We start from the raw sequence: 11482 nt of genomic DNA, 5'->3' as shown, positions 1-11482 counted from the left end.
TTTTTAAAACATATTTCACTTTTTATTTTGGAAAACATGAAACATTACTTATACCCATAAGTTCTAAAAACTATCAAGAATAACCCAACCATAAAAACATACATACTTGCTAATCCCAAATTATGCATAATATGATATTTTTATACAATTGCTAATAACACACTTACTAGCTACTACAATTCAAATTACACTACAAAGATCCATCCGTGCAAGAAAAAAACCAACGGTGGTAACTAGTTATTTTTTAATATAATTTTCCCACATTGTATGAACAATCTTCACTTTATAGAAGAGACCGCTTTAATTGTGGAAACATGATAGATACGGCTTTAATGGAGGAAGATAGTAGATAGAATTAGTTGGGTTTTAAACACAAGTTTTTTATATATATAAAATACAAAAGTTTGGGATAGTTTTTAAAAGTTTTGAAAAGGTCAAAACATAGATCTTGGGCCAAAAACTGGTTTAAGCCATAATTTGGAAATTTGAGGATCTGTTTTCAAAATCTACCAAAATTTTATGGCCAAACAAAGTTGTAAAAATAAATCTTCAAAATATGCTCCTAAAATCTATGGCCAAACGGGAGCTAAGTGTTCTCAGAGTATTTACTTTGCATTCGATATTGTTAAAGTTATACTTTCTTCTTACTTAATGCTAGTTATGTTACTTTTAACTTTATTTGGTGGGATTATCTTCTACTTAATACTTACTTGTTTACTATACTAAAAATATATTTTCATTTTTATTTGTCGCTTTTAACATATCAAGAGAAAAATTTCATGATTTAACCTTAGTATTAATTACTATTCCCCAGATCATTTTTCAAGACCTAAAACTCAAACATTAATTAATACGGTATTGCGATAAAATATCCATATCAATTTTTATTTTTTTTAAAGAATATGCAAAGTTCAAACCGAATAAGTAAAAGTGAATGGAGGGAGCAATACTTAATCCTACAATTTATCTCCTACTTAATGCTACTTGTTACTTCCTCCGGTCCATATTATATTGTGCTTTAATTTGGACACACCCTTTACAAACTTCACTCACCTCTAGAAAGTAAGAGGCAATTTCACTAAATTACCCTTATTAAATAGTACCTATTTAAAATTCAATAAATTCAATTATCTAAATAAAAGTAAATTTGAGAAAATAACTACTCCCTCCATTTCATTTTTCTGGCCCCTATACTAAAAATAGATTTTTAAATTGTCCACTTTAGCAAATCAAGAGAGTTCTATTATTTTTCTCACAGACTACCCTTAGTATGAAATAACTATAAAGTAATTTAGAGTTCCAAAGCATCAGTAATAAGATTAGTTTAGTAAAATACACTCTTAATAAAAAAAATTAAGGGTTATCAAGTCAACATGAGCCAAGTAAAATGAAACGATATCTTACTCCCTCCATCTCAAATTATTTATCGTCCTTACTAAAAATACTTATCTCAAAATATTTGTCATTTTATTTACCCAAGATAAAATTAAGTAGCTTTTTTCCATTTTATCCTTGTATTAATTACATAAATGGGTTGATTTTGTGACTTCACATACCAACATTTAAGAGGTTTCATCATTAATAGAGTTAATATTTATCGAGGAGAGAGAACATGATGAAATATGCTAAAAGAGTAGAATAATCAAAATGCTTTCTTAATGAGCGTGCAAATGAAAAATGCGACAAATATTTTGAGACAGATGAAGTATTGGTTATGTAAAAAAATCATTTATTTGGACTAATATAATAGCTAAAAGTACCATATATGCATATAATATGAATTGGAGTTGGATAATCGAGTTCTTTTAGGGCCTGTTTGGAAAGCCACCAGGTAATTGGAATTGGGTGTAATTACACAGTTTGACATATTTGTTTGACCAAGTAATTACACAGTTAGGTGGGAATTGAGTATAATTGAGAGAGTGTAATTACACTCTCCAATTTTCAAGGACGGGCTGAGAATTGGGTGTAATTACACCCTGTAATTACAGGGTTACATTTAGTTTCTTTCTTTTTTGTTTTATTTTAATTTCATTTCTTTTTTAATTTATTTTTTATTTCTATTATTTTTATTTCTTTTTTATTTTTACTTTTAATTTTTTTTATATATATATTATTTATCTGTCATTTCCTTTCTTCTCATTCCCAACCTTAACTTCTTGTAGTTCCATGTAATTGCTCGTATTTTTTAAAAAATTATTTTATTCATTTAGCATAATCATGTTATTATTCTAATTTTTGAAACTAGACCTCTTAATATTAGAAAGAATGAGTCATTAACAAACTTGGCATATAATGAGCAATGTTATTAAAGTAAAATTTCGTTGTGAATGAGGTTATAGACTTATATTTTTCCTTTCTTTTGAATTATATTTACTTAAGTTACGTTGGAACTTACTTATGTAATGTTGGAATTTGACATAAGAGTATTATGTTAAATTTTTTCTTTTGGATTTTGAATTTAGGTTATATTTTCGATTTTAATTTATTTGCTTTAGTACTATTGATTTGTTATTTCACATTACATGCTTTTTTTTAAAATTGTTTTTATTACATAGGGGTAGGGGAAGGAGATTACAATGTGGGGATTCGAACCCTCACCAACAAGGTGAAAGTTCAGGTAGCCAACCAATTGAGCTACTAAGTCCTTACCATGCTTTTTTTTCACTTACAACCGATAGATTTTTTTTTTTTGTCAAACATTTCAATAATGTTATGGCATTATATTTATAAATATATTTTTTTTAAAAGTTGTTTTTATTACATAGGGTTAGGGGAAGGGGAAATGGGGAGGGGAATACAATGTGGGGATTCGAACCCTCACTAATAAGGTGAAAGTTCAGGTAGCCAACCAATTAAGCTACTAAGTCCCTACCATGCTGTTTTTTTCACTTACAATTGATAGATTTTTTTTTTTTTGTCAAACATTTGAATGATGTTATGGCATTATATATATAAATATTATTTTTTTGGTCAAACATCCAATCCATGATGATCTCACAAAAAGAGTCTGCTTTTAAGTTTTATAATTAATTAAAATTAAAATAATTAATTAAAATTTTATTAATTTGAAAAATAGATATCAATTATTTTTTACAATGTTGGTTACAAATATATGATTATTAATTAATATATTTTCAAGAAACAATGTGTTATTAAATAACTAATTTAATATCATTTATAAAGGTACATATTTTTAAATATTAATTTTAATTTTAAAATTAAACTAACTGTGTAATTACACTTGTGCAACCAAACAACACGCTTATAATTATACTGTAATTACATAATGACAAACAAACAGGTCGTTGTAATTACAATTACTTGTAAATTACTTGCGCTATGTAATTACTACCCTAGTAATTACACCAATTCCAGTTACCAGGTGGCTTTCCAAACAGACCCTTAGAATTTATTGCGTATTAGCCCGGGGGAAAGAATTGAATAGTGGTCCTGTCTGGTCCAGGCAAAACCTTGGACACCAAACAGGAAGTAAGTGAAGATCTGCCTTGAATAGGTGAGATTTATGAAGTGGCCCAAACTATAACATCATAATAAAGGAAGAAGATATTTGAATTAAGTCAAAGTAGAAGCTAATAATATCTTATGTTTTCCCTCTAGATATTATTCAAAGTTAAGAGGTGTAAATGATTTTCACCCATTAGTTTATCATAATTAGGATAACATTTAAGGCGACATAACACTATTTATGTGAGTTCATCTTTTTAGTTGACAAGTGGACATTTACTTGTTTTAAAGCATAAAACAAAAAATGCAATGTGTTTAAAGTCCATATTTTCCGTTAATTATATTTCTTAGCTAGACCCAAAAAGAAAAAGAAATAAAAAAGTTTAAAATATCTCCCAAAACAGCTATTAGAGAATGGTTTCTACTATATTTATCTTACTATATTATTTTCTTACTTTATAATATTTAATCATCAATATCTATTATATAACGGTGAAAAAACTTTTCAAAATAATTATCGTTAATTTCTCAAAATTTGGTCTTAGATTTATTGATCTTCTATCTTCTTTTTTCTTTTTTAACAACCACCCAGGTAGTATTGTATGTGTGAATTTCTATTGTTAAATTAATTTCTAGTTGTTTTTTTTAAATTTTTTTTTTTAAAATGTATATACGATTTTTAATTAAATAAAGCTATAGATAAGGACATTTTCATGATCACGGACCAACACTAGTTTATAAAACATATAGATAGGTTTTATTGTTTACGATTATTGTTAATATTTGGCAATTGAATATTTGATCAAATAATTCAAATTTTAGAGAAATAATCTATTTTAAAATTTCAATAAAAAATAGTGAAAGCAAAGGTTCTAAAACATTGCAATTAAAATTCTACCTAATGAAAAGTTTTGTTACCATTATTGAATTTGCAATTTTTTTAGATACGTTTTCAGTTTTTTATTACTTTTTATGTTTCTAGCTAAGCATTTTAATTAGGGAAGGAAAAATATTAAATTTAACATTGTCTTTTTTGTTTTATGCTTAAAACAAGCAAGTGCCCACTTGTCAACTAAAGAGATTACCTCACATAAGTAGTGTTGGTTATGTGACTCGCAAAATAAAATTTCTCGATAATGTGTTTCAACTGTTACCTATAATTAAGTGATAACAGTTCATATAGAGACATATTCCATATATAAATAGTTTGATATACGCGAGAAATGTAATTTTTTTTTTTTCATTTCTAACAGTGGAAGTATTTATCTGTCTCTAATCCATTTGCAAACTATACCAGGCCTACCTTCGAATACAATCCATTAATGTGATAGCTACCCTATGTTGAACAAGTCTCAAGTCCAGACTTGTCTTTTTCTGTTGAAGTGGTTGAAATTAATTAAAAGATGACCCTTGTCCACTAGCAGAGAGTTTCAAGTTTCAACACATGAATAACTTAATTGTTGGGTGCCTAAATAGTATGAAGATTAGACAAAAAGAATGTCCAGAAAGGATTTAAGTAATATAATTTGACAAATTATCAACTAACATGTTGGAGGTAAAAGAATTTTAGAAGGGATAAAATATTAATTTGAAAATCTCAAAAGTCTAATGATCACAGAATCTCAAGAAATCCCTTTACCAAGATAAAAATTTAAAAGACCATCTACCAACTCTTGCTTCTACCAAACTATTCCAAATTCAATTTAGAGTAAACAATAAAACTCCAATGTGCATACCAGTATCACAGAAAACAGATCTGCTAAAAAGATTTTAACTAACTAATTAATTAGATTTGTTTGAAATGTCCTAATCATTGTGTACTTTAAGCTAACACAATATTTCTAGATGCCATTGACATTCTCTTCTGAAGGATGAGAAGTTAACATATGTTAAAGTCAACAACGAAATTTCTTTTCTGAAGGATGAGAAGGGGTCGTTAACATATGTTAAAGTCAACAACGAAATTTCACTATCAAAAATAAAAATATAACTAGAGAATATTAGTCACCTAAGGCATGCCATCACGGCATCACCCTGAAAAAAGTCTAAAATATTTATTTAACTAATAAAAAATATTTTATGCAACTAATGATAAAACGATTATGTATAAATTTGATTTCCTTCCTTTCTAATAATTGCAAGAAAATTGTTTATTAGTTTATACAAATAAAATAGAAAAGATAGGAAAAAAAGCTACTGAATATATTTTGGAACTAGAAGTTAGGTAATATAGTTCTTTTAGAATTTATTGTGTATTAGCCCGGGAGAAAGACTTGAATATAGTGGTCCTGTCTGCTCCAGGCAAAACAAAATTGTGCACCAAACAGGAAGTAATTGAAGAACTGCTTTAAATAGGTGAGATTTTTACGAAGTGGACCAAATTATCATCATGAAAAAGAGACGAAATACTTAAATTAAGTCAAGTAGAAGCTAATTAATGTCTTCTTTTTTCCTTCCATTTACAACTCCCTTTACTTTTCAACATTAAAAATAGAACAAAATGGGAAGTTTTCTGCTTAAGGAATTCGAAACTTTAGGAAGTCAGAATCAAATTTCAGCTGCAATAAAATGGTTAGGAAGGTCTGCATGTTATGTTAGAACAATGTTAGCAATTGTAGACTGCAGCTATTAATCATCAGTAGGACAATTACAAAAACATTCATCATATTTACATTAAAAAACAACTCATTCTCAACATACACACTTGTAAAAATTTCTGAAAATGGAGAACTAATTTTGAAAAGGAACCTATTCTGCATAACTCTTCTGTCGTCTCCTTGATCTACTGAACGTTCTCGAAGGTGGGGAGGGAGAGAATTCGAAAGGGAGAGATGGTAACTCCATCTCACCTTTCAAAATCTTAACAATGTCACTAATATCCGGCCTTAATTCGGGCATTTTCTGTAAGCAAGCAAGTGCCAAGTTAATGCAAAGACTTGCTTGGTCTTTGTTGTAGTCATCTTTCAGTCTGTCGTCAACAAGTTCTAACACATTTCCACCTTGAGCTAGCTGTTTACACCAGCTTATTAAATTTGCTTTCTCGAGTTTCATTGGCGAATTAAGGACATGTAAAGGCCTCCTACCGGAGACTATTACAAGGACAAGAACTCCAAAGCTGTATATATCAGCCTTTTCCATCAAGTAACCACACCCTCCATATTCTGGTGCAACATAGCACAATGTACCTCTCATGCTCGTCGTGCTGCTCAATTCTCGACTGAATAGATCACCGCTCCACATATCACTCCCCATTGAACGTGAATGCTTTCTCTTCCAACCTTTCCTAAAACTGAATTCACCATCCGGATCATCTCCATTTTGGTCCTGCATTCCGAATTTTCTCTTTCTCTTGAACCGCATGCGTTTACCTATATCAAAATGTGGTATCTTGAACCGCTTTTTACAGTAACTTTCTAGCTTCTTGGCCTTCTTATTCTTCTTGTTTAGTTCATCAAGGTGCTCTTCTTTCCACCACTCTTTCATCTTCCTCGGCTTCTTATTACGTGTTTTTCCATTCTTCGCCAAGTCCTCCTGGGACTCTTTCTTCGGAATTTCTGCCTCTTGCTCTTGTAATGTGGTTTCTTGCACTTCCTCAAATTTACTCTGAGGTGCTGAAATATCCAAATTGTTTTCCCGGGGCGAGCATTTCTTTTCTAAGTCCCACTCAGGATTAGTTGCTGGGCAAATCTGGCTTCCAATCCACTCCATTACATAATCTTTGCTACATAATTCACCACTACCATCCTGTTTCCACCACCAATCTTTACCCCATTGTTTGATATTTCTTGCTTTATCATCCCCACCACCCAAAGTAGCACCTAAGTCCAACTCCTCTTCATAACTTGCTACACCATTTTCTGTAACTGATACTTCCTTTCCCTTGGCATTCCTAGTTGTTACATCATTCTCATTAGAAAAACTCAAATTTTGGGTAACAGAATTAAAGCCAAAGGGTCTAATATTTTGGAAACTTTTACTACCTTTGGAAGAAGATGAAGCTTGTAAAGCCATAGCAAAATCTACCTCATCTTGACTCTCCATAGGTGTCCCAATAGGTGTTGGAGTCTCAGTACCTGTAGTAGTCATTGCCCCTAAATTCCCAGAAAGGTCTTGACTTTTCCAAAGTTCTTGACTCTTCCCCATTTCTTGACTGAACATATCCATACCAAATTCTTCCTCAAGTTTCAATCTTGACAACCCAAAGTCAGAAAGTTTAGCTCTATACTCTGAATCAAGAAGCACATTGCTAGGCTTAACATCCCCATGAATCACTGGGGGGTCACAATCAAGGTGCAAAAATGCTAATGCTCTAGCAACATCAAGAATAACATCAAACCTTCTAGACCAATTCATACACAAATTTGACTCATTAAAAAGTAATTCTTGCAAACTTCTATTAGGCATATACTCATAAACTACAAGTCTCTTACTTTTCTCTACACAATAACCAAGAAGTGAAACTACAAGTGGAGATTTTATCCCACCAAGAATTTGAAGCTCATTTTGAAACTCCCTTTCACTTTGAAATGAATCAGAGTCCAATAACTTAACTGCAACTAATTTCCCATCTTTAAGAATTCCTTTAAATACAGTTCCAGATCCACCTTTTCCAATTGAAGTGGAATCACTAAAACCTTCTGTTGCTGATTTTAGCTCTTTGTAACTGAACCTATGGAGCTTAACAAGAGGTGTGTTGGAATCAAAAGGATTAGTTCTTGAACGGTGCACCAAAGAGTACCAAAGATAGTAAAGAAAATAAAGAATGGCAAACAGGATTATAAGTGAAGCTAAGGTTGTAATGATGAGAAAAGTTATACTTGTCGTGTGTCTTGGATTTGAAGGAATTGGCTGTCTTGAAGTCATTGTTTCTCTAGTTTTAGGTCCTAACTCACTTGGGACAGAGAAATTTCAAGAAATGGAGAAGAAAGTTGAGAACTTTGAGGACTTGCTAGGTTCAAGAGGTTTTTGTTAAGTTCTATTTTTGTTCTTTTTTTAAGGGGGAGTGATGGATCTTGCTTTACAGTTGGATAATCATTTGAGGATTAGTGCAATGTCTTAAATGGTTCTTGATCGAATAGTACTACTAATCGTAGTAGAATAAAGAGTGTTTGAATTTCTGTTTGGTAGTAGTACTATTTTAATGATGTAAGCTTTTGAGTTGAAGATTGAGGGATGATAATGATTAAAAAAGCAGAAGGGAATTAGTGAAAGTGTTTTTCCTTGGTGAAATGTACTGAAATAGTGGGGGTGTGGGGACCCAGAGGCCAGAGTTGCTTTTGACTAACAAAGAAGAATTTGCAGTATCAAAGGTAAAAGTGATTGTGGTATGTTGGAATAGAGTGCTCTCAGTGCAGGTTTTTGTATACATTAGTTTATTTTGGTTTGCAGGAAAATGTGGCCTACGTGCCATCTGGATTCTGGGGTAGAGCTAGTATGAATACTTCATAGGATTTAATTTGAATTATATTGAGTGAAAGTAACTTTTACTGAGTTTTGCATATCAGTATATTTTAACTTATTAACGCGCATTATCACCTTTATTTTCTAGGTCAATAATCAGGTTCATTATAAATAATTATCTTTTAAATGATCTAATAATGTATTTTTTTGATTGAGGCAAGGCAATACATGGGGAAGATTGTGAGTTAAGTAAATCAAACTATACAATAGTTTGGTTACCAGGAGCGACCTTAGTCCAAACCTACTTATATAAATAACAAGGATTTGCTCGGTCTAAAAGTTGACCTTGTAGAAACTGGATAGCAAAAATAGCCTATAGACTCAAGTGATCAGTTCGGTAAACTAAACCTGATTCCATGTGAGTTAGTTAAATTCGATTTGACTAGACCTCCCTAGAGAGGAACGTGCCCATGAGGACGCCACCAGATGTTGTAGATAAACTTACTAAAAAAGAAATTAAGTATATCACAACTAATCGCACCATGAGCCAACCCATACACCCATTGCACGAGTGGAATACTACTTAGTTAGGTAGAAAGGCCAACCTGAGAGCGAGGCAAGCCGAGAACAAGCTGAAGCATACGATTTGAAGACCAAGTCAAAGACTACTAGACGTTTCGCAGAGTCGGACTCAAGTGTCAAATGATTCAAAATACCCACATAAATGGAAGTAGTAGTAAGTAAATTTCGACTTTGATTCAAACTACCGACATAAATAGAAGTAGTAGTTTAATTCACATCTGTCTTAATTGGATTGATTTCAAAAAATTAAGAGTATTAAAGAATATATAGTAATGACAAAAGTTGAGGATTAAAAGGTAGAGCATTTTAAAGTAACACATAAATCTATAGAGCAGTTTGAAGTAACACATAAATCTAACTTTTAGAAAAGATAAAATCTTGACAAAGAGATCTACTAGTCTCTATGTTTTGTTTGTTATACGTGCTTCTGCTCTAATAAAAGAAAAGACGACTTTTTAAGCAGATTGAGACAAGAATGGAAAAACAGCGGTGCATCCTTATAAGATTGTAATACTATAGTACTACCATTATAGCAAAGCACCTTTTCAAGATTTTCAAAAGAGCAAATTAAGTGCTATCGTTTCAACTTTCATTTCCTTTGAAGATGAATTTATTAAATATATATACATGATATAAAAGGTTCTTTCCTGTATATACTACTATTACCTTTTAAACATAGAATTTTCTTTGCAGATCTTTATGATTTTAGCCTGATGAGGGCCATGTACTCCTGGTAATTATAGGACTCACACTCTCAAGTCTGAAATTCCAAAAATGCCAGAGGAACTAGTTTTATGGGAGCCTTTCTTCATTTATTCTCATTGGTTAATCATAGTAATGCAACCACGTAAATTAAAAATACTAAAGTGAAAGATAAAAAGATAACTGTATTTCCTAGTACTAAACCTTTTTTGTTATTTGAAAGAATTTCATAGTAGTCTTACAAGTAACAAAAAATGTACTTTCACCTGAAATTTTGTTCATGTCATAATGTGTCAAAAGTTCCTGCAACTATTTTGTTTCTTCCATTGTTAAACTAATGGTAAAATAGGTCTGGAGATCGTTGAAATTTGAGAAGTGTTAGCTAAAAACTTTACTCTCATCGGGTTTTACACCAAATTACAGTACTAATTTACCACAGCTAGGTTATTTATTAAAATGTCAATGTGTATTAGTTAACTACGGTTACGTGATAGCCATGTTTGTAAAGATACGTGCTATTAGATTGGTGTAGTATTCAGTACAGGTGGAAAAAGACTGTCAGAATTAACCTAAGATAAGCATTGGATCCATGAAAGTTGTAGAGACAAAGGATGGAAAAACAGAAAAAGAAAAAGGAAAAAGAAAAAAAAAGTTGAAGAAACAAAACTATGATTTTGGGGGTGAAAAGGAAAAAAAGAAAAAGATGATGGATCATAATTGGATATCCTAAAAGAGAAACAAAAGATGTCCTAAAGGGAAATGGCAACAGAATGGATGCAGATGCTTTGTCTGCTTATCTTATTGTCTAATTTGTCTGCGTATTGTGCGCGTCTCAATCTGTCTATGCCTACTTTATTTTGCTTTTCAAGCAAAGCAACTTTACTATAGTATTAATTAATTGATTGACTTGATTATCATACTCTCAGTATGTATTACTTGACGATCCATTTATATTATCAACATCATAAAACAAGGAACGTTGTTTTTTTTTTCTCGTGTAAATGAAACATTAGGTTGTAATAGCTAGTGGCCATGTGTCCATGTGTGCCAAGGACTTATTTGGATCTATTACTTTGCTTCGTGAAGACACACATATGTAGCACGGTAGGCAAAATGGCAAAATCCAACACACCACCCTTGAGTAAGATGTGTCATTTTGCTGCTTTGCAAAAAAACAAAAATTATTACGTGTAAAATTTCGAAAAAATAAAATAATAAAGCGTTGATACTGCTTGAAAATCACAGTGAAAATTAACTTGAAAACGGAAAGTAAAACATAATTTAAAACGATTATAGTCCTATTCCTTTACGTATGTTTTACTTCTTTTTA

The 11482-nt window shown here is 31.2% G+C and overlaps 1 protein-coding gene across 1 annotated transcript; it reads right to left on the bottom strand.

Annotated features, from left to right (window-relative positions):
* Nucleotides 1-6074: 6074 nt before the first annotated feature.
* On the bottom strand, nt 6075-8798 carry LOC132045124 (putative receptor-like protein kinase At1g80870). Its single transcript, XM_059435661.1, has one exon. The coding sequence runs from the start codon at nt 8329-8331 to the stop codon at nt 6217-6219; it is 2115 nt and encodes a 704-aa protein (XP_059291644.1). The 5' UTR covers nt 8332-8798; the 3' UTR covers nt 6075-6216.
* Nucleotides 8799-11482: the final 2684 nt, after the last annotated feature.

This window comes from Lycium ferocissimum, unplaced genomic scaffold, assembly GCF_029784015.1.
Source record: "Lycium ferocissimum isolate CSIRO_LF1 unplaced genomic scaffold, AGI_CSIRO_Lferr_CH_V1 ctg60, whole genome shotgun sequence".
NCBI classification, from domain to species: domain Eukaryota; kingdom Viridiplantae; phylum Streptophyta; class Magnoliopsida; order Solanales; family Solanaceae; genus Lycium; species Lycium ferocissimum.
The sequence above is the reverse complement of the archived record's forward strand: the minus strand, read 5'-3'. Positions and strand labels throughout refer to the sequence as shown.

Bases quoted from the DNA above. Each gene is read 5' to 3' on its own strand.
- LOC132045124 (XM_059435661.1), bottom strand. From the start codon at position 8,331: ATGACTTCAAGACAGCCAATTCCTTCAAATCCAAGACACACGACAAGT.